Raw genomic sequence first — 23,869 nt, 5'->3', positions numbered from 1 at the left:
ACTGTATTATTTTGTCAGATATGATTATAAGGGAAGCATGAGCACACTTGGAGGAATATTCTTTCTCTTTTTAACAGTGTTTGCACCTTGTTGCTTTTATTACTTTGTGAAGGAGAATTTTTTAAGGCATTAAGAAATATATTGGTCATCTTACTCTCTTCCCACCCCAAAAGGAAAACTAGATTGTAACAAGTAGAAAAGCATGACATATCTGACCTTTTACTGCCACCTAGAGACAAAATTTAAGAAGACAACCCTCTTTAATTGTGAACAGAATGGAACTTGCAAAGAAAATTGAGAAGGGGGAAGGAGATAGCTGGTGTTTTAGCAAAAAAGGGGAGATTTTGCTTTTCGTGTTTTTTGTAATGACAACACACCATTATCAAATTGTATTCAATTGTAGAAGTTATTTACTGCATAATTTTTGAGATAAAGGAGAACTTTGAAATCTTATCACTTCTTGTTTCCTTTTCTTGTGCCTGAAGTTTTTTTGCAACATTGCTTCTTCCTGATCCCTGCACAGGTTATGAATCTGTAAAAATACCTTCTTTTTGAGAGTGAAGAAAGTGATACAGCTGCTTTCACACATGACATTTAAAATGCTTTTGTGCTGGAGTGCATGTGTAAAAAATGAATGTCCAGTTTCAAAAACATTTGTATTAGGTCTTTAAGTTGAATGCAGGCCATGCAGGAAGGGACTTCTTGTCTTCTCTGAGCAGATAATTCCTATGTAAACCACACATTTTTATTCTGCTACCCAACTGTTTTGGCAATATTGCTATGAGCATCAGTTGCATGGCTTTGTTACCACATTTCCACCTCCTTTCCAGGACCATAGGTGTCTATGGTATGACAGTTGCCTGTCTGGTTTTCAGAGAAACCTAAAAGGTAGGAGGGGAAATAGTTTCACAGCCCCATCTTTCTGGCCTTGCTAGCTCAGATGCACATATATATGTGCCCATTTGTGCATGTGGTGGTGTTGGGGTTCACTAGTGCTCTCCTGATGTTGTCAGTTTCATTAGATTCCAGAGAGGACTTTGAGTGAAATTGACAAGTTTCCCCCAGCTTTGTCTTTTTGACTTGAGATGAATGCAGAGGGAGGGGAGAAAAGACAATGAGGGAATTGGTGGGGGTCTCTGGAGGGATGGATGATGCTACAATCCATTAGACTAGCCTAGACTAGACTAGAAGTTAGACTAGCCAGCCTCATTTTGATACCGTTGCATCTAAGTGAAGGTACATGGGACACTGTTTGGGATAGCAAGCGGGGGGAATGTTTTTTTCTTTCTTTCCTGAAGAAGATTTTATGATATTTAAACTGCAGGAAAGCATGATTCCAAGTTAATGGGCATTCAGTGAAGTGGAATAAGACTTTCTGGGTGATCTTTAAAGTACTTAAAAAGCATGGTGTCATGCCTTTCACTCTGTTCTTCTACTTCAAAATAAAATGCATTTTGCAGTCTACACAGATCCTTTAATGTTGCAGGGATACTTAAAACATAAAGAGAGTCATATCTCTATTGCAACTGCAACAGGCCTTGATCTGTTGATGGCTATGGCCAGCAGTCTAAACGGTACAGCAATTAGAACATTTGCATCAAGTTTTCTAAAAAGTCCCTCTGTCCATTTTTAGGGGGGCAGGGTGTATGTGAGATACTCTCTAAAAATATTCAAATATTTTGGATCATCTGAATAACATGAATATGATTTATCGACTTTGAAGTCTTTCCTGTATTTCTCTATTTGCTCCTTTAAAAAACAGTCACATCTTGAAATACACTGTAATAGTGACATCTGGAACTCTGCAAAAGTGCCCAAAGATACAGGGAAATTATGCTAGGAAGTATAGATGTTTTCTTACTCGCTAAAGCTTGACTTTCGTTACTATTCCTGTTAAGAGACCTTTTAAGTGGTAGACAGTAAGCTTTATAAAATTATTCAGCTCCTGATCTGCAAAACTTCTCTCCATACATTGATCAGCAGAAGCTCGAACTGGAAAACTTTATAAGACAAACAAGCTGGAATGGCAGGATTTTCAGCCTATTGATTTCTCCTGAGAAAGGCATGGTTGTTTTTGTAAAACCATTTTCATATAACTTTGGATCTTGCCATAGTATTTATCCTCTGTTTTGCACATCATACATCTCAGACTTTTTGTAGTAATGAGGCACGTCTGTCTCTTTGACCATTCTGAAGGTACATGAGCAGCTGAACTCCTTGTCTGTGATTTCTATGAGGTAATAGTTTGTGATAGGAATTTTTGAAGTGGGCACCCCTGGCCAGAAGGTGGTAGTGAGCAGGAAGGTGTTGGTGAAATAGCTGGCCATGGTGAAACGTTTCAATGCGGCCAGCTATTTCACCATCACCTTCCTGCTCACTACCACCGTCTGCTGTTTATTGGATTTCTATTGGATTGGACTACAGCCAAACCCCCCTACACTCCATTGGCTATCCATCAGTTATTGGGCTCAATTCAAAGTTTTCGCTGTCACATACAAAGCTGTTCATGGCCTTGGTCCCTCATATCTTCCAGACTTCCTATGCTCTGCCATGGCAGCTTTGTTCATCTGAGCAGGGGCTTTTACAGGTGCCATCATGCAAATGGGCAACTGCCTATACACACATGTTCTCTCTTGGGGACTCTGCCTTATGGAATGGCCTGCCTAATGAGCTTTGGAGGGCTCCCACTCTCCTGACTTTCTACAAGCAGTGCAAAACTGAATTAACTGGGAGAGCTTTTTAAAAGATAGATGGGAGGGCTGTACTGTAAGGAAGTGGTTTCAAAGAGATGCATTAGTAAAAATATAGGCACTGTAGTCTATGCTACTACGTACTGTCTATTGCTATAAGTATGATCCTACCAGGGATTTTCTGTGTTGTTTAATATGTCAGGTTGAGAATTGCTTATGCTCTGTTTTAGAATTGTTTCAGTTGTCTTTAGGATTTCTGCTTGTTTTCAAATCTCTGCAAATTTGCATTTGCAAACCCTATTGCATTGTTTGACCTGGCCTGGATAGCCCAGGCAAGCCTGATCTCATCAGATCTCAGAAGCTAAGCAGGGTCAGCCTTGGTTAGTAATTGGATGGGTGACCTCCAACAAAGACCAGGTTTGCAGAGGCAGACAATGGCAAACCACCTCTGTTAGTCTGTTGCCTTGAAAACTCTACCAAAATTGAATTTTCTGTTTCAAATGGTTCCAATTCATATAGATCAAAAGACTTTATTTATTGGCAGAAAGTAATAAATGACTTCATTTGGAAAGGGAAGAAACCAAGGAGAAGATTTAAAGATGACAAAAAACAAGGAGGACTGCCGGTACTGAATATCAAACTGTATGACCAAGCGGCAGCATTGGTTTGATAACAAATTGAATTATAAATTTGAGAAGAAGACATTTGTGTGGGCAGGGAAAAAGCCTAGAGTCAAGATGAAGGTGTTATATGATGCAAAGGAGAGAGGTGGACTACAGCTACCAAATCTGAAATTATATTATGAAGCTATATGTTTGGTTTGGGTGAGGGATTGGATGCTGTTGGAAAACCATAAACTATTGACATTGGACGGGTACAATAAAACCTTTGGATGGCATGCATATCTATGGTATGAAAAGACTAAGGCTGATATGATGTTTTTGCATCATTTTGTGAGGCGAAGTCTCTTTGCTGTATGGGCTAAATGTAAGAGATATTTGAATGAAAAAACACCAGTGTGGATTGTACCAGCGGAGGCTGTCAATCCAAGGACTGAATATGAAGGAGAGGAGTGGACGACATATCAAAATATCCTTAGAGTAGACCAGAATTTATATAGTATTAAAAACAATGAAGCATTGCCATTTCGATATGGTTGGTTTCAATATATGCAGATAAAAGATTTGTATGATTCTGATCAGAGGAAAGCAGGTTTTAGGACAGAAAATTCAGACCTGGAACAGTGTTTACTTCAAGGGGGGGAAACTTGGTATCTAAAAGGTATAAAATGTTGTTGAAATGGTTTACAGAAGACGAGATAGTAAAGGTTCAAATGGTAAAATGGGCAATAAATTGTAATAAGGATATATTGATGGAAGCTTGGGAGAAATTGTGGAAGAATACTATAAAGATATCAACATGTACCACGATAAGAGAAAATGTTTATAAAATGATTTATAGATGGTATCTTACGCCAAAAAAGTTAGCTAAGGGAAACAGTCAGATGTCAGATAAATGTTGGAAATGTGGGAAACATGAAGGTTCTTTTTACCATATGTGGTGGATGTGTGAAAAAGCTAAACAGTTCTGGGGGGAAATAGTAGACGCTATGTCAGATATATTACAGAAAAATTGTTAAGAACCCAGAATTGTTATTATGTATGTACCTTGAAGAATTTGATAAAATGGACAGGATAATGGTGTTTTATATGATTACGGCGGCTAGGATACTATATGCTCAGTTGTGGAAGACAAAGGAGATACCATCAGTGGAAGATTGGATCTTGAAAACATTGAATCTGGCAGAAATGGACAAACTTACGAAGAAACTACGAGAAGAAGTTGCGGAAGAATATATAAGAAGCTGGGAGAAATTTAAGAATTATATGGGGAAAAAGTGGGACATTAAAGGGAAAGTGTGGTCTTTGGATACTTTTTAAGGGGAGGATAGTGCTCTGTTACTTTAACTGAATATAGAGATAGAAATTTTAACATTATATTGGAAAAGGATAATATAGTTTGTGATAATATACTAGGCTATAGCGATGTATTTTGCTATAATACACTAGGTCATAATAAGACGAGATTTATAGGGTATATACCAGATTATGGTATATTGTAGGACACTATATATTAAACACCTAATTTAAGTTATAAGAGGAAAAAATGAGACAATATATCTTAAAGTAATACTGAAAATAACAATAATTTTGAATGTTATAGATATGGTATAGTAGATATATATTATTTTGGATATGGAATATTATAGGTTATACTATTATAGAGTATGTTATTATAGAGAGTGTATATGTTGAGTAATAGAATATATGATTCATTGCTGGAATATACTGGATATTATATAGTATTAAATATATGATACAGATTGTTAGATTATATTATATGTTATTGAATAGCTATGTTATATAGGGTTTAGGATGGTTAAGGATTATATATTAAGAGGTAGTAAAGTTAATTAGATGAAGGGAATGGAAAACTGTCGGAAGTCAACGGAAAAGGGGGGGAAAGGGTGGGGGATATTACTATATGGGGGAGATAAAATAATGTGTTGTATGTGTGAATTGATATAATGACCCATCCAATAAAAAATTCTTATAAAAAAAAATTCAAATTCTTAGTTTTAAGGTGTTTTTTTTTAAAGAATTTTTATTGGATGGGTCAATATATACATAAATCACCATACACACTTTGTAACAACCATCACATTATATTATTCCCATTCCCCCCCGCTTTTCAGTTGACTTCCAACAGCTTTCCATTCCCTTCATTTATACTAAATCACTATCTCCTACTATATAACCTTAAATATTTCTACGTTATAATATATACTATATAATATAACATAAGCTAACCTTTAGTACAGTATAACCATGATATACTCATCTCTGTCTATCATATTCCAAATATCTCTAATATTTATTTCAATATTACTGTATTCTTCTTAACATATACTATCATATTTCCATCACTAATTACAAACAGGTAAAGATCTATTCTCCCCTTCTAACCATTATCCAAAGACCACATTTTTCCTTTCATGTCCCACTTTTTTTCCACATAATTCTTAAATTTCTCCCAGTTCATAACATAGTCCAAAGTGTTTTGTTCTTTTAACTTTCTTGTTAACTTGTCCATTTCAGCCATATTCATTACTTTCAAAATCCAATCTTCCACTGATGGTATTTCTTGAGTCTTCCATAGTTGTGCATAACACATTCTAGCCGCAGTAATAATATAAAACACCATTATTCTGTCCATTTTATCAAATTCTTCTAGGTTCATACACAATAACATCAATTCTGGGGATTTATTCACAATTTTCTGTAAAACATCTGACATAACTTCTATTATTTCTCCCTAGAAGTGTTTAGCTTTCTCACATGTCCACCACATATGATAAAATGAACCTTCGTGTTTCTTACATTTCCAACATTTATCTGACATTTGGCTATTACCGTTGGCTAACTTCTTTGGTGTCAAATACCATCTATACATCATTTTATAAACATTCTCTCTTACAGTGGTACATGCTGAAATTTTAACTGTATTTTTCCACAACTTCTCCCAAGCTTCCATTGGTATGTCTTTATTACAATTTATTGCCCATTTTACCATTTGAACTTTAACAACTTCCTCTTCTGTAAACCATTTCAACAAAATCTTATATACTTTAGATATCATTTCCCTCCCCCCCCCCTGGAATATTTTTAAGGTGTTTGTATTTTTATATTACTTGATTGATTGGTCATTAAAAATAAAGCAGAGGATACTGTATTAGAAATAATGATCCAGAGAAAAAAACAAGGGGCAGTTGGTTGGAGAGAAAAAGAGACTACAGTGCAATACAATCTTTATCATAGCTTATTTTTATTGAGGCAGTTTGAGTTTCCACGGAAACGAGATCAAAAAGCTCTTTTGCTTGACAGCCATTGTCTTGTATGCAGTTTTCATATGCTTGCCATCCGATTAAAACCTGCAACTGCTAGTTTTACAAACCATCTTCTAGAGCTTTCAAAAGCCTTTTAGTTTTTAATACTTTTAGAAGCAGGTAAGAATAAAGAAACATTTTCTAAATACTCTCTTTGACAAGTGATAGGTTGGCTGAAAAGAGAGGATGCTTTTTGAGAGTACGTAATGTAGTCTTGCAGCACAACCCACAGTCTGAACTCGATGCTTTAGAATTAAACTTGTTTGTGCTGTAATGTACATTCTTGAAAATAAATTGCATGGAATAAGGTGTACAAGTTGTATAGTGTCTGTCATCAGAAAGGAAGATGCCTGTACGCTAGAGGTATACATGTCAATGTGACATGTAAGGAGGGAGGAACCCTTGGTTCTAACTTTTATCTCTTTTCACTTGTAAGAGCTTCTGTTTAGGTTTTATACCTGTCTTAAAGAACAGCCAGTCTGTGCAGTGGCCAACACAATGACAGTAATGGATCTTTGGCATAATGGTGAGGTACTCCTATAAACTTGGAAGGAACACTGAGCATCTGAATAGGGTGAAATCGGATAGAAAGATTATTCACGGGAACAATACGATATCTGAGTTGAGGAATTAGCACTCTTAAGAAGGCAAAATAATATGGTACTGAGATAATAATCCCAAATAGTGTGTAACAGTTGAAGTATTATGGTGGGGAGATCATTTGCTGGGGTAGTCTTGGTCTAATTGGGGAATGTGAATTTGGAGTGCAGTTCAAACTTGCCTAGGTTACTGGCTGGCAGTTTTAAGGTAGGAAAAACTATGTTGAAAATTTGAGTGTGTGGGGGGGGGGTGGAGTTTGACGGCCAGATACTAGGAAAGGCTTGGAACAGCCTGTTCTCCCTCAGACAGCTTCTTTAGTTAGCATCATGAGGTTTGATGCACTCCCTACTCTAAGCTGGCTTTCTGCTTCTGTCTTGAAAATGGCTGGAAACCTTCTTCACTGGCATGATGTGGCATCAGGAAAGGAGCTGGTTCTGGTATCAAGATGGGGTTGAGGGAAGACAGGAGAAGAAAAATGAATAAAGCGGAGGCATGATAGCAACCTTGCGGGCACGGTCCTAATCACACTTACTGTTAGATCAGGCCAAATGATTTAAAAACAGGATTCAAATCAGTACAGTTAGCTTTAAAGGAGTACAAAACGCTTCCTAATTTCCAGATTACAAATAGTGCATGGATGGTGGATCTTTGAAGAGGTAGCATACAAATATCCTAAATAATTCTAAATAAATAATGGTAGAGCAATAAACACAAATGCTTTCACAATCACTGAATATGAGCACCGACCACACACACAATTATATGTCATATAGAAAACTAACTTCTTGCAATCTTTTAAAGAAATTAATCATTCTCTTATTTTATCTCCTGTACTAGGAAGGGTGTTTGTGGCCTTCAGACAGTTCTTCTACACGACAGGGAGCTTCAGAGGTAGGGTTTCATTCACATTTCCAGTGACTTGCTTTTCTGTTTACGTAGTATAACTTCTTGTTCATGCTGTTGTCAGTTGGCAAACAAGGCTGTAGCTTTGATATATTGAACTGAGAGAAAGTATCTTCAAATATGGTTTTAACAGAACTCAGTATTAAAACAGCCACTGGGAGCTTTGAGGTGGGGAGGTTTGAAAAAGATCCTGCTGTGCAAAGGACAGTATATTGAGGGGAAATTGAGAGAGCTCCCTGGTGAGCTGAGTCCTGGATCTTTTTGTATTCTTGTCATTTGGTGGTGCTGAGAAAGAGTATTTTTTTTAACAGAGATCATGTTGGGGGGTTAGAAATTTCCTACCTTTCTGAAATTCATTTGATTTGTTTTTCATGAGGGTGAAAAAAGAATCTTTTATTTTTAAAACGATTAAGCAGGGTTGCTATTTTTAATGTTTCCTAATTAATCTCTTGAAAGAAAATCCAATGGTTCTTTTTAGGATTGTTCTTCTGCTTAATTTGTACTGTCATTAAAACGCTTCTGCTATTGCTCTAAATGTTTAAGTTATGTAATGCACCTTAAGAACATGTTCCTTTTTTGAAACTATTTGCAGATATTCCTGCCTATATTTATTATCAGGATGCATATTTTGTGTTGCTGTGTGGATTCTCTTTGTTCCATATGTTAACTAGTTTAGGTTTGACTTTACTGATGGAATAATAGTTTGTCCTTCACATTACAGATCATGTACGCCCCACGGTCCAGAGACAGGTTTACTGCTCCATCCTTTATGCAGAGGGAACATTTCAGTCGCTTCCAGCCAACTTATCCATACATGCAGCATGAGATTGACCTGCCTCCTACTATCTCCCTCTCTGATGGTGAAGAGCCACCACCATACCAAGGGCCATGCACACTGCAGCTTCGGGACCCAGAACAACAGATGGAACTCAACCGAGAATCTGTCAGGGCACCACCCAATAGGACTATATTTGACAGCGACTTGATAGACATTTCAATGTACAATGGGGGCCCTTGCCCACCAAGCAGCAATTCGGGCATAAGTGCAACTAATTATAGTAGTAATGGAAGGATGGAAGGACCACCCCCGACTTACAGTGAGGTCATGGGGCATTACCCTGGTTCCTCTTTTTTCCATCACCAGCAAAGCAATGCACCTCCTTCATCACAGAGGGGAAGCAGACTTCAGTTTCAGCAGAACAATTCAGAGAGCACAATAGTCCCCGTTAAAGGCAAAGACAGGAAACCAGGAAACCTTGTCTAGGTTTCTTTTCCATGTGCACTTGAAGAGAGACGGGAGAATCAAGTGGGAGCATGATGGAAGTTTTAGTGCTCCTGTGCACAATATTGTTAAATTTCATGTGATACAGTTTAGTAAAACCAAACGTGCAAAACTGATTTTAGTTTCTGATTCCTGTCAGGGGAATTGCATGAAAAGTCATTTGAAATAATTACAACCTTCCATTCAGTTTGGCCACAAACAGTGTTTTTGGGAAAATATATTTTTTTTATAAACTATTTGAATTATTTAATTCTAAGAGATAACTTAGCACAGAAATACGGCTTATACAGTCTGTTTTATATTAAGTGAATGGCTAAAAGAAGAAGAGAAAGGGTTACTAGGTAAATGGGGGCAAAATTGGCCAGTTTGCTTTCCCCGCCCCATCCGTAAGTGTGGAATTTTTTATATGACTCAGCATTTCTGTTTTGTGTGCCAAGGTATAAAGTTTAAAAAAAAACACAAAAAACTAGATGAATACAAGGAGTTAATTTGTGTTGTGATACACGTGTGTTAAATTTGCACTATCTTTTAATGTTTTAAAAATATATATATGAGGGAACTGTTTAACATGAAGTTCTTCTACTTGTTGTCTTTTCACCTGTGGAATGACGATTCCCAAACTACTCACATCAGGACTTTCCCCAGCCCTCTATTAATAATCATCAGTATAAGATTATTGATCTTAATCTAATCTCTACTATTTTACATTTTAAAAAGTAAATGACAGAGGACTTTTTAACATGTTACCTTTGCAATAATTTGCATTCAGCTAGCAGTGTGGCAAGGTATATTAGAGACTTATGGCTGGAAGAAAGGAAATGTGAAATTACGGAAGTCACCTCTTTCAGGTGGTTTTAGCTATAAGCCGTTTATTTAAGTAGAAGCAGATGGAAATGCCTGACACATTTACTTTTTTGTAATTATAACAGACTCTTACTGCTTGTTTCCTTTCCCTTTTTTAATGATGCCATGTCAGCAGATTTTTATCTCCACTGTAGCCCATAATATATTCAGTTACATAACATGATATCCTACAATAAATGGTATTAAAATGCAAGGTGGATTTTTCCTGTTAAATCACACTTCTGCTGTGCTTTTTATGTAACTGTTTGTCCACCTCACTCCAATGGATGGACCTCTCTCCAAGGCCTCTTTTCATCTTATGCCATTTCTTCAACTGAGTAGACTTTGCTAACGGTCTATGGAGCCTGTACCATTAGATGGCTACTGGGAATTGTTTCCAAAAAGCTGATGAGTTTGTATAATTGACCTAGCCTCATCTTTATGCATTGACATGAATTGGTTATTATCAGAACCTGCAAGCCGCCATGTAAATGTTTGAGGATCAGGAACTTCCTTACTTCATTCTGGTTTGCCTTTAGGCTATGATTTCCACATGTTGTAATTTCAGAAAATCCCAGTGAATTTGTTCCGTAGTATGGCATTTGGGGTTTATTGGCCATTAACTTCTGTGCTCGCTATCTGTATTGCAGCTAATGCAAACATTGGAAGGCAATTTGAAGGAGAGTGGTTGTGAAATCAAGAACACACACGAAGCACAACAGGCACCTAAAATGCAGTTAGCAAATGGACTTCAAAAGAAAGCAGCAAATCTCTAGAGTCTTAATTTTGATACACCAGAGAGTTGTTGTTGCATAATAGAGATTTCCTTTAGAAGAAGTCTCCCTTTTCTATGGTCTTAAGCATAGCATTTTGCTATTCAAAACAGTAACAAGTGCACCAACTATAGAAATGTATTGTACTGTAGCCCTTGTTCTGTTTGCTGAAGCTTGGAGTTCTGTAGGACTTCCACATGCTAATGTAATTTAGACTGAGGCCTGATTACTGAACTGAATCTCTGATCTATGCAGAGTTTTAATGCCAAAACAGCATGTGTGGTGTGTTTTGCTTTCTTTGTCCTTTTGTAAAGATTCTTTCATAAGCCTAGCGTGGCTCATAAACTCAACTATGAGCTTGAGGAACACTTATATAATAACTGTATTCTAAAAACAAGGATTTTGTTTATAGCTGGGCAGAACTCATTTGTATGTTGTCCTGAACTAGCTCCAGTTTACAAGCTGCTCTCTTGACTTATGTAGTATTCCCCTGTGCTGTCTTTCATATCTTTTGTTTGTCATGTATCTGTAAATATCTCATGATAGCTTTAATTCTGTGAATTGGCTATCTCAGCTCAGCTATCACAAGTTTTTCTATCTTACGCACACTGTACCTTTCAATGAAGGGAAGCGTATCCAGTTAATTTGATAGTGTCCATTAAATAATACCCGCAGGATCTGTATTATGGTGAGAGAAAACTATAGGGCATTCTCCAATGCCTGCCTCATTTGATTTTTCTGAGAGGAACATCTCTGAATTAAACAGTCAGAGATGGAATGTGTTCTTAAATTGCATTTTGGGCGTGAATGAATTCAGTTGAGTGGCTGTAATGCCTCCAACTGATGTTGAATAAGTTTGTGTCTGTAGAAAGAGTCCCCTGTTGTATCAATTGGCAACTATTCAAACTCCAAGGCCTTTGAACTGAAGCAGTAAGTAATTGGATCTTCTGATCAAACTAGGTACTCCCAAATCAGCAGTAGATATTTTATCACTTTGAATTCAAGTTTTTCCCATGAAAATTCTATCTCCCCAAAGGTTGTGTGCTCCCCTTTAAGCCAACCCTTGAATCTGTTGATTTCCCACTGACTGGCACACCTATTTTGTTTTCCAGTCCCCCCCCTTTTATTCAAGGGATTCTATTTGGTTCTTTTATTTTGGGAAACTCCAGACTGTTTATGCATTAGCAGTGACGCTTCTGTGTACATGCACGAGCAGCCGTTTGTCTTCTGCATCTAAGCTTTATAAATGCTGCACGTGTGCACCCTCTTCATTCCCCTCCCTTTTCATTTACACCTGTATTCTCTCCAGCATAACTCTTAAATAGTACCCTCCTATGCCTTACTGGAAATTTTTTGGTCTTTCAAACTTCCAAGTATTACGAGATTTATTCTCCCTGCTGTCATTTTCTCATCTTCCAGAAACTGTTGGTGGTTACAGCATCTCATCTCAGATTTTGCCTGATAACAAAAGTTTGCTAGGATGAGCATGGATTGAACTAGAAAAGACTTCATTTGCAAGTGCTCCTTTATACGTTCTTTGTAGGGACCCCAGTAACTATTTTATGTGGCAGATATTTTTAAGGTTAGGGATTAGTTGTGGAATGGTTTAATTCAAGACTATTTTTTTTTCTCCATGGGAATTCCTGCAGTGATATGGGATGTTATTTTCCTTTCTCTCATTTATACAGTGAAAATACCATATTTATCTGAAAGGAAGATGACTGTGAATCTAAAACACACACACACCAAGGTTATATACACAACTTTTAAATTATTGCACTTACATTTTTTATTATCAGTTTTATTATCAGTGAGCCAGTTTGGTGTAGTGGTTAAGAGTGCGGGACAGCGCAGGACTCTAATCTGGAGAACCGGGTTTGAGTCCTCACTTCTCCACTTGAAGCTAGCTGGGTGACCTTGGGTCCTTGAAAGAGGTCTCTCTCAGCCCCACTCACCTCACAGGGTGTTTTGTTGAGGGAAAATAATAACATACTTTGTAAGCTGCTCAGAGTGGGCATTAAGTTGTCCTGAAGGGTGGGATATAAATTGAATGTTATTATTATATTATCATAGCTATCGGTAACGTGTAACGTGTACCGATACCGATTTAAGACTACTCACCTTTTTCTTGAAGGCACAATCTAGGGGGGGGAAATGAATTTTCTTTTCAGATAAATAGGGTACCATGAATGAGTTTGGATAAGTAATTTGTTTTTAGGATCCAGATGCTGTGAAAATTTTAATTTCTATGGTTAGCAATACAGAGTGGGCAAAGGTTTGCTTAGATAACAAGGGATATGTAATAAACCCTTTCTGCTTACATCATTGGTCAAGTATGAGCCCATTTGTTTTATAGGAAAAGACTCTGTAAGCCACCCTCTGAAAAACTAGTAGGCCAGTAAATATTTTATGGACTAGTAACTGCTACCTACGCGTATGATTTCAAACCAGATATTAGGAGTATGCTAGCTTTGAAGATGATTCGTTACCATCTTTCCACTTGTATGTGAAGTTTTAAGTCCTCAGAACTTTAATATTCTAGTGAATAACATCTAAAGGAAATATTTTGTACTTTTTTATCTGTCAGGCTTCTTTCAATTAGGGTTGTACATGTTGCACAAGCCAGGAACATCTTTTCTTAGCTCTGCACAAAATAACAGTATTTTCTATGTTGTTCTATGTGTTTTTTAAAGATTGGACTCTGAAATTAGTTATCTCAGTGATTCATTGCTTACAGAGAGAATACACTAGTAGTAATAATTTTAAAATGATGAAGTATGGAAAATTACTGTTGAGCTAATCTGAAGGCCCTCTTTTCAAGGAAGGTAAATACGGTAGAATTGTACTGTGTTTCTAAGTGAGAACTGTAAAAGAAGTTCAGCTCCATCTTCAAAGCTTTCACAGTGCAAAATGGAGACCTGTGATGAAAATGGCTTACAGAGTAATTTAGGAAATTAACTTTATACAGTGTTAAGTCACACAATTACAGTGGAGTCTTAAATAGAGATATACCCTTCTAAGTCTATTCAAGTCAATGGGCAGTATGTAACTCTGTTTAGGATAACACTGTTAGAGTCCTAATTCCCCCTTTTCAAAACTGTCCAGCTTTACAAGTTGGTTTCAGTTACAGTTACTTACTTTGTCATGTATATATATTAGATGTCAAAAGGTTACGTGAGTGAGTGCTATGAGTGAAATGAGATCCCATAAGATCCTTCTCCCATCTGCCTTGTGTGCTATGATTACATGCCCCATTTTGGGGAGCTCTCAGAGTTGTATACTTGGGAAGAATGTAGAGTGTTGGCTGAGGGCAGTTTTTGAGAAATGAATGGATTTGAGTACCTTTCCTAATCTCCATCCATATACATCATCTTTCCAGAGACGCACTGTATTTTAAGTAGCTAGCAATTCAAAAGGCCATTCTCTCTCTTTCTCTCTGTCTCTGTCTCTCTCTGTGCATCCGCGTGCGCATACATGCATGTGCAGTGTGAGGGGAGACTAACATTGGAAACTTAAGGACCAAACTAGACATGATGGCAACCTTGTGTCTGCCATGAGGATACTCTCACTGCCATTTTAAAGCTTAAAATGGGTAATATTAAAATGCTATGAGGGCCTGATCCTGATCAGGTCCACAGCATGGCAGGATGAGGACTTCTTGTGTATCCCCCATCCCTCACCTTTTCAAGTGCCAAAATGGTCCCTTCTGCAACATTTTTACATCATCCGTTTTGGGCTTTAAAATGGTAGCAGCATCCCCAGGGCTGACATGAGGACACTGTCACATCTAGTTTGGCTTTAAGACCACTGACAAAGTGTAACTTGGTTTAGGATTGCACTGTAAACAGTAAACATTTTTAACAATGGGTAGGATCCTATCAGCTTTTTCCACTGGCACAAGAAAGAAAAGTCGTGAGTTTTCTCCTTGTTCTTACGCCCATTCCAAATAGCTTTTTGTCTATGCAGATTTCACAATCCCTGACAAAACCTTTTTTCAGACAAAAGTAGCCCCTTCTATCTCCTACACCAGTGAAGAAGCTGGTAGGATCCAATCCCATGATTAAAAAAAATATCTGGTAATTGTGTCTTCATCTCTTCTATCCCTAGATTTATAAAAACTCGATATTGAGGTAAGGTCCAATTAGTTGTTAGTTGGTAATAGCTCTTCTAGATTTAAAAGCATACCTTTATTGTGTGATATTTTAAAGTTTTTTTTAAAAAGTGGAATAAATAGCATAGACAGGAAGGTTATTTTGTACCCTGTTCATCCTCGTCATGGTTTTGTGAATGTGTCATTTCATGACATAATAGGAAAAAACCAATTGGCATTCCCTGCGGGGGGTGGGGTCTGAAAATTTGTACACAAAACACTGAATTTCTATAGCGAGGACGAAGGATGAAAACTATGCACGTTTACTTACCTTCCCTTTGATTCATCTGCATTATTTTTTCTTTGCAGCATTTGAAAATTGTTTTAAATTTCATTAAAGGAAAGAGAGATTTTGAATACAGTGTGTATGAAAAATGTCAATGAGTAGGATGGTTATTGTGAAGGGTGTAAGGATAGTTCCAGATGGGGTGAGGAGAGGAGATTTATATGTTAGGAGCAGATCACTCATCACGCTTAACAACCGCAAACCTGTCCTTGGTCTGATCCCTGCTATTTTAAATGGCAACCAAAGATCCTGAGTATCTGCACAGGTGATGCATTCCATATTAATTGCAAAATGCCCATGCTAGTTGGTACCTCTTCCTTAAGATTGGGTTGGATGCAACCTGCTTCTCTGCTGGTGAAAAAGGGAGTAGGGGGTTTCTACCATGTTGGGAATCATGGGACCTGCATCCCAAAAGCCGTGTGAGATAGGAATTGTAGTAAAGAGAGGGAATAAGTGATGAGGAGTGAAAAAGCAGTTTGAATCCGCCGCTTAGAGTTTGACTGTGGAAAGCTGCCATCAGAAACAGCTTGCATCTTTGGGTGGGTGAAGTTGTCTTATTCCCTGACAGCTCCATCCTCTGTTTTCAAAATGTAAACTCCTTTTACACTTTCATATAGTCATGAGAGCTAGAAAATTGGGCCTCGGATCCATAGGAGACAACATTCTTTTCTGCACTTACCAGCATGATCGTGGCCATGCAGACTTCTAGACCTCTGCTACTCTGAATGTGCTTTGTTATCACACTGTTATTTATTCTTTGTCCACCTTGTTGATGTACTATGTAGTACACAGAAACAAACTTTCATAATTGCCTTTCATTTCTGTTTATCCCTCTGTACACTAAAGCAGAAAGCCACTTTTTTCATATTTCTTAATCTTCCATAGCTGAAGCATGTTCTTATGGTCCAAATTCTAATCTAAAAGAACTATTGGTGATGGGTTTTTTTCTTTGAAAAGAAAATGCAAAAATGAGAATTCCAGAACCAGCCACTGTGCTAACTTAGCTTCCCATTTATGAGTTGATGTATTGTGTTTTGCTTTGTACTGTTACTGAGAAGTTAGATAGCCTAATTCTTGAGGAACAAAAACGTATTGTTTTGTTGGGGGTGGTGGTTTGGTCTTATTCAAGGGACAGTTGTAAAAACAAATCCTGCTATTTTATATAAGCATTGTGGAGCAGAATAAGGGTGAGCGGAGACTCCTTGAAACATTGCCATTAAAAATATCCAAACATTGCTCTCTCAGAATTATGTGCCATGCACAAAAATACTTTGAGGTGTGTTCTAATGTACTTGTTCCACAAGATAATCCAGTATAGCCAATGGAATTTTTATCTCATGCTTCAATATGATGTACACTTGTGTAGCCACATTTATTGCCTAATCTACTCAAATTTTGATGATTTTTTTTTCTAACACAGATAATTCAATGATTTATTGGCTGGTGTAAGCCAAACCAACTAATAATACTTCTTTATTCCTAGATATGAGGTCATTCTGCGTCCGAGAATGAAGCAGGTATTTGGTTCATTGGATACCTGGGAAATTTAAATTATTTTCCCTTTAAATGTATCTGCAGCTTCTTACCTAGTTCCTGCTATCCTTCCTTATGTTAAGGATACAAGAGTGCAACACCTCTGTTGTTGTTTGAGGTGTCCAAGGCTCCTTTCTATTGATACAAGTAAAGCAGTATGCCTTTGAACCTTCAGAAGCAAGCTGCCTCAAACAGGCTGCCATGAGACCTACCAGGCACACTCATCTGTCTGTGAATGTAGTTTGGCTTATGTTTGCTATAGATTATCCTTAGTCTTCTATTCATTGATAAAACTCCAACACGCCTTTCTTGCTGCTTGCCATTGCATGCTCATTAATGCATCCTCTTAAATCTGTGATTGGTCCCCAGATCATAAGTACAGCAAACGGGGCTGTTTTTTCCCTCACTCTACAAAGGGCACTTTCTCCAGTTACACGCTGGTAGAATCCCTGGGGCAAGCAGTAGAAAGGCTTAAGGTGTTACCTTGTGCCTAGATTTGAGGAGTCAGTGTGAAGATGTCATATGATACTTGGTACAGGGTAAGGCAGGGCACGAGGTGAGGGCTTGTTTTCTTGATTTTGGAAAGCAATCTGTCATGGTATCTGAGCGTTCTCTTCCTGAATAGTATAATAGCATTGCTTTTGCTATAAATCTTCCTAAACAGACAGTTCATTCCAGTGTTTTATTTGAATAGTAGGCTATGGATAAGTTCATGCATATATTAGTGAAGTAGTAAATGTAGTTCTCAATAACCTGAATGTGTGTGGTCCTGCTAGTTTTGGTCACAGTGTCTGTGTTGCCACAGATCTCTGCCTTTCACTATATTAGGCAAATACTCCCTGAATGGGGACAAAGTTAGCAAATTGCTTCCAGAACTTCCAAGCCGCCATGTGGCAGAAACACGGCTTGTGAGGTTGTTTCCCCACAAACACAGAGATTATTAGGCTCCCATGGCATCACTATATACCAGGGCAGGGAGGGCAACACAGAAAGGTATAATGCAGTGTGCAGGCACAAGCATGGCATACAGAAAGCCATAGGTTCAAACCTTAAATGGGGCTAGGAAGACCAGAAACAAGTCCCAGGTACAGCCGAGATTTTGCCGTATCTCACAGTAATGTGGGATGGGCAACTCATGCTGATAAGCTTCCAAGCTCCCATGCATTGTTCCCTTGCTTTACCAAGGGGATCAATCCTGCCACCCGCTCCCACCCACTCCAGCAACCATTGTGCACCCTCAGCACCACTGTGCACCTCACCACCTGCAAGTTGCATGGATAAGCAGATACCAGCAATGATCAGGGGTGAGTGTGCAGCTTGGGGACCATTCCCCTCCCTTGCTGCAAGAGCTTACCAGCACACCTATTGGGCCAGCCCCTCAGCCTCCTCCAAGTGAGAGCTGCATGCTGAAAACAGCTTAGGGCAAGAACCAAGCCTTTTCTCTTGAACCCCTGTCAACATGCAGTGCCCCTTTCAGCCAAAATAGCTGAATTTGTGTGGTTGTTAAGGCTTAAATTTTGGATTGCCCCTGTAGCTTAAATTGAGATGTGTCAGCAGTAGTAAGATAACAATGACAGTTAAGCTGTATTCTTAGGACATGTCCATAGAGGGGTGGGACCGTAGCTCAGTGGAGGAGTGCCTTTTTTTGCATGGAGAAGGTCCTGGGTTCAGTCCCTGGAAGCCCCAGTTAAAGGATCAGGTAGCAGACTGGTATCAGCTCTTTCTCTGCCTAGAGATCTGTTGCCTACTGGAGCAGAGAGTTCTTACCTGGATGGTCTTGGGTATAAAGCATTCACAGAAACTTTCACTGGCTCTTGGTACACTGAAACAGTTCCCCACCCCTCAATGTTGTACTTTTAAAAGTACTGTAAGAATCATCTGCCTTCTGAAGAAATGCATATTTTTGGCACTGACCTAACTGGTCATGTAACCATAATGTAGTGATTCATTGACTGCTGATGTTATGCCTGTGTAAGGGGATGGTCGATTGCCCTTTAACATGAATGTTGAAAATATTGACATTGTGCAATCCTTTACCTTCTCTTCACCATCAATACAAAATGTTAAATCTACAAATAGGATGCTCTAATACTTTACTTAAATCCTTTTATTTCTGTTTCTTGTATTTGAAAAGCAAAATGGGAAATCTCTATAACCCTGCAATGCTATGACATTGGTTTTTGGGGATGGGGTTGGAGGAAAGAGTCTTTAACCTTTGTTTCATTCTCATCAAGTAGATTTTTTAATGACGCTGACCACTCTCTTTTGGCTGCAGTTCTTTGCTTGCTTGTTTGGAAACAAGTTCCATTGGAAATCAGTGGTTTAAGATTGTGTAGGAGTGAGATATTAGTGGCTATATTGCTGCTTCTCCAAAAGAATATGGTGTGTGTGTGAGGTTCTTGTTAGTGACTGCATTATTCTTTTGTCTCTTTCTGTCTTCTCATTCTTTTCCACAGTTGGTGTTAGAAACAACTAAGGTGCCTCATGTCCACGTCTTTGGCAGATAAGAACTTCACCCCCTGTAGACTCTGGCCTTGGTCCTTAAAAACCCATCAAAGTCAGTGGAAAGACTCCCACTGACTTGAATGGTTCTTGGAATCAGGCCTTATGCTCCCACCCTTGTTGTGCCTCACTTAAAATGGTGCTTTTTTTGTTGTCTGTACCTTCTGTTTTTGATTTGTAAGGTGCTGTATATAACTTAATATATTATGCACATATCCTACCCAGTGGGTAGAACAGATACAAAACTGTTGTTAATAATGTAACATAATGTATAGAGGATAGCTGTTTTGACACAAGTGGCATAGAACTTGTGAATGCCTACTTGCGTGCTTTGTCCTTCTTTTGTAACAATTTGCAAAGAATACATACAAATGGCACATCTATGTATTTTATTTTCCTATGAAATCTCAATATACTATAAGGTGGGGAAAAGAAAGCTTGAACAAACCACTTTTGATTAGTCCATTGATCACAACTGGTTGTCTGATGCATTTTCGCTGTGAGGAATCCTCTGTGTGTGTTTTAAAGATAAAAAAAATCACTGCTTTAACTTTGCTGCTTTTTTTATCTGTCGCTTTATTGTTACAAAATTGGACCAGTATTGGCCACTTTACCCTTCAACTGTTTATTATTATTCATGTCAACTTAGAGGTGGCCCAAATTCCTACAACCTATATATTTGAATACTAACACTTTAAATAAGATTTGGTTGAAGTGGAGCTCACTTCCAAGCTCACCCATATGAAATGCATCCATATGCCTGACTCTCCTTTTTGGCTAGTCACAGTGCAAACAATGGCAAATGCGGGACAATTTTGAGCTGTGCATCACCTCAGAACAATTTTGTACATACTGGCTTCATGCACTTTTGGTCTAGTTCACAAGCATAGCTGTCTGAATGGCTCTTCTAAACTCCTTCCTATTATCTGTGTGATTAAAGTGGTCTTTCTTTAGCAACAAGGTCCTTGATACCCATCATAGATTGATCTTTGTACTGTTTGAAGTTATAGTGACTTTTGAAAGATGCAGGCTACAGTTTTTCAAGCTGTCCATCCCCCAAGATCTCCTTTTCCTGGCCAAGGAAAGCTGGTAGAAAAGACCTTAAGTACTGCAAAGGTTTAATGAGAAACTCAATATAATATTTAGCTTTGGGGACTCTCTTAATTTTATAAGGGGGCTAAGTTGCTTGCTGAAACAGATGAGGAAAGAAAATAGCCTTCTGTGTGGCAGGTGCTGTGCGCAGCAAGGTTGTCTTGGCAATACAAGTTCACCATCTGTCCACACTGTGCCCTGCTTCTAGAGCTTAGACTTGTTAGGCAAAACATATACCTCAGAAAAATAGGGCAAGTTTTTAAGTGTAGAAGCTAAATAAATACTGTAACACAATTATTTTAGCGCTCATTCCGTGGTGAATTCACAATCAGACTCAGAGCAGGAAACTCTTTTGCAGGACTGAATGATACGTTGGCTGTAATTTGCTTACGTTTCTCCCACCTTGAGTTGATAACAGGGACTTCTGCAGGCTGCAGCCAATGTGACTATTCTCATCAGCCTCTCCTCTCCCCGACTCCTGCAACCCTGTGGCACAAATTAATGGCTGGCTACTCCAGATTCACTAATGAAAAAGCTTGCCAATGTTGTCAAGAGTATTCTTGGTTCGACTCTTAATAGTTTATCTTATAATTTCCTCAAATGACCTTCAGTTTAGTATGTTAATATCTTTCTAAGAAATACCTACTTATATCCTGTACCAGGATAATAATAGCATCTAACCCACCCACCCCAGTATTGTGGTATTTGGGCCTTTGCATATCCTTATAGATTCATTGTTCTAGTTCCATCTCCCCACTCAAGCAATGGTATTTAGATAGTCTGATAGTTGATCTCTACCATTTATTAGCATTGTTTGTTAATCTGGTTGGGGCACAGCATATTAGAGTATTCAAAATTATGCTCCGCTGACTACTTCTGTATTTGCACTGTATGGTGATGATGTATTCTGGAGGAGAAGAAATCTAGAATGTTAGTGAACTCGTGTGTGTGTGTGGTGGTGGGGAGGTGATATCTAGCATGTGAGTTGCTAATTGCAATAACAAATGTAACATACCCAGTGGACCAAACAAGATGCTGCCTCATTTTAAAAAAATCATTCTACTTTGAAGCTGCAGCAATGAAAGGTATAACAGAACCTCAAAAGTAGACATAGAGCTCTGTATGCACATTCTTCCATTTGTTAGAAGACATCTTAAACTTCAGAACAAACTTTAAAAAAAAACTTTCATCAGCAATGAAGAGCGCTCTAGGCATGTTCTTAGACGACAAAAAAATATAATAAAACATTAAAACAAAAATAAAAAGAAACAAATCCAGGTCATTATTGCCTTGTTTGCAGTTTACATTGCCAGAAAAATGGATATTTCTGTAGTTTCGTAGATAATTTACATGCAGAGAATTCTCAGATGGTCTATATACAAACTTGGTTACTAGTTACTGAATTTATCATTGAATTCATGCCTGCTTCCACTACTTTGACCGGTTTTTATCGTTTAGTGTTAATTTTTCAGCATATGATGCATATTATTCAGTAAGATTTGTCACTTTCCACACTGGGTCATATGTCCTGATGGTCTATGTCTCTGATTCATTTGTTTATTTTGTTTCAAGTAACTAAAAAAAGCACTATCCACAATATTTAACCTTTTCATTTAATTTTGTTTGTTTTTAACCTAGCGGCTGGTATAATGCCATGGCTAAGCGAAGGAACTTTGATCTGGGAGATCCCCAGTTCAAATCTCGCCTCCTCCATGATGAACTTACTAGACGGTCTTAGGAAAGTCATTTTTTTCTTGGCCTCCATCTTCAATATGGGGATAATAATACTGGCCTACCTTACAGGGCTGTTGTAAGGATTACAAAGTAATGTATGTGAAGCGCTTTGAGCACTGAAAGCGCTATATAAATGCTAAGTACTATTATTATTATTATTATTATTATTATTATTATTTGAAAGTAAAAAGGAAAAAATCATGTTTTATTGGAACTTCTTGATAGCAGTTCATGTGAAGCTACAATGAACCTAGCTTGCTTTAAGCAATGTTTTGTTCCCTTTTAACCTAATAAATTTGCTGCTTAATTTTTAATGTAACTTCCGGTTATATGCAGAAATTTTTTTCAAGAGTTGTGTATCTGCCTCCTTTTAACTGAGCAAATGGTGATGTTCTAGTTTTTAGACCTAAGGTCTGTTATTGCAATACTTTTAAAGGAAAATGTTGCTCTAAGTGCTGTTGTTAGTTAAATACAGATTTTATGCTTGTTCTTAAGAAGCTGTGGTCAAACCACATAACAAAACTATTAAAAACTGAGAAATTGATTTGTCTCCTGTTCAGATTTTTTCCTCCATCTGTGTTCTGAAATTGGAAACAGCTGAGCAGTTTTACAGATATCTGTACACAAACCTCAGTTTACACATGCTGTTCTGTGCAAGCTTGAGTGGTATAAGGTAGGAACCTATACAAGCTGGCCCATAGAAATGGCTTTTGTGCTGCAACCTGGGTCTTTAAAAGCTAATGGAGCTTTTTCATAGCTCTGCTTTAAGGAGTGCTGTGACTAAAGGACCAGCTGATCATCCACAATCTTGCCAGTGGCTCCTGAAGTTACAGGGGCACGTTGGCAGTGGGCTGGGCAGTGGGCATGTTTGTGCTATGGTTGGCTAGCCCTGAGTATGAATCAAAGGTCTCAAGAGTCTGGCTGGGGAACATGTGTTGAAATTACCACATGCTCTTCACAGAAGGGCAATTTGAGAGGTAAACTGTTTGAGAGGAAACTGTTGAGAGGAAACATGTTTGAAAAATACTGGGGAATATTTTATGTATTAAATCTTTGCTACTGCTTTTCTTTTACTCAAAACCAAATTATTTTCTTAATCTCACAGTACCACTTTTGAAAGGTTTTCAATTTTTTTAATTTAGCAACTTCTGGGGTTCTTTTGTTTGTTTTTAAAATTTTATTTAAAAAGAAAAGATTTAACAATAGAAAATGCATAGAAACTTATAAAGGCACTACATTCAAAGTCAGATGAAACTAATAGAAAAAACACATTCAAAGTATGTAACCGCACAGCTAAATTATATAATAGCTCTCATTTCCTCTCTTTAATTGCTTATACCCAGATTTTAGTATCAACAATTTTTAATTAATCATTTCTCCTGTGTTTTAGCTTTTTTATCTTTGTATCAAGTTACCTTAATTGATCTTAGTTTTAACCTAAGTAATCAAAGAAATTCCAAAATTCAGCTATTGGTCTATTATGCAAATAAGTTAATTTGGCCATAGATGCATATTCATAAATCTTATCTATCCAC

General features: G+C 37.8%; 1 protein-coding gene across 8 annotated transcripts in view; it reads left to right on the top strand.

Moving 5' to 3' along the window:
* The window catches only part of LDLRAD4 (low density lipoprotein receptor class A domain containing 4), a 456,291-nt gene extending 433,413 nt beyond the window's left edge, over nucleotides 1–22,878 (top strand). For 6 of the 8 annotated variants that reach the window (XM_054985105.1, XM_054985106.1, XM_054985107.1 and 3 more), the window contains 2 exons: nucleotides 8,074–8,127; nucleotides 8,861–22,878. In XM_054985105.1, the coding sequence (XP_054841080.1) occupies nucleotides 8,074–8,127; nucleotides 8,861–9,403 (597 nt within the window). In that variant the 3' untranslated portion in view covers nucleotides 9,404–22,878. The remainder of the gene's footprint in view (nucleotides 1–8,073; nucleotides 8,128–8,860) is intronic. The other 2 variants (XM_054985110.1, XM_054985112.1) reach the window with 1 other exon arrangement.
* Nucleotides 22,879–23,869: the final 991 nt, after the last annotated feature.

This window comes from Eublepharis macularius, chromosome 7 (assembly GCF_028583425.1).
Source record: "Eublepharis macularius isolate TG4126 chromosome 7, MPM_Emac_v1.0, whole genome shotgun sequence".
Taxonomy (NCBI): Eukaryota; Metazoa; Chordata; class Lepidosauria; order Squamata; family Eublepharidae; genus Eublepharis; species Eublepharis macularius.
The sequence above is the reverse complement of the archived record's forward strand: the minus strand, read 5'-3'. Positions and strand labels throughout refer to the sequence as shown.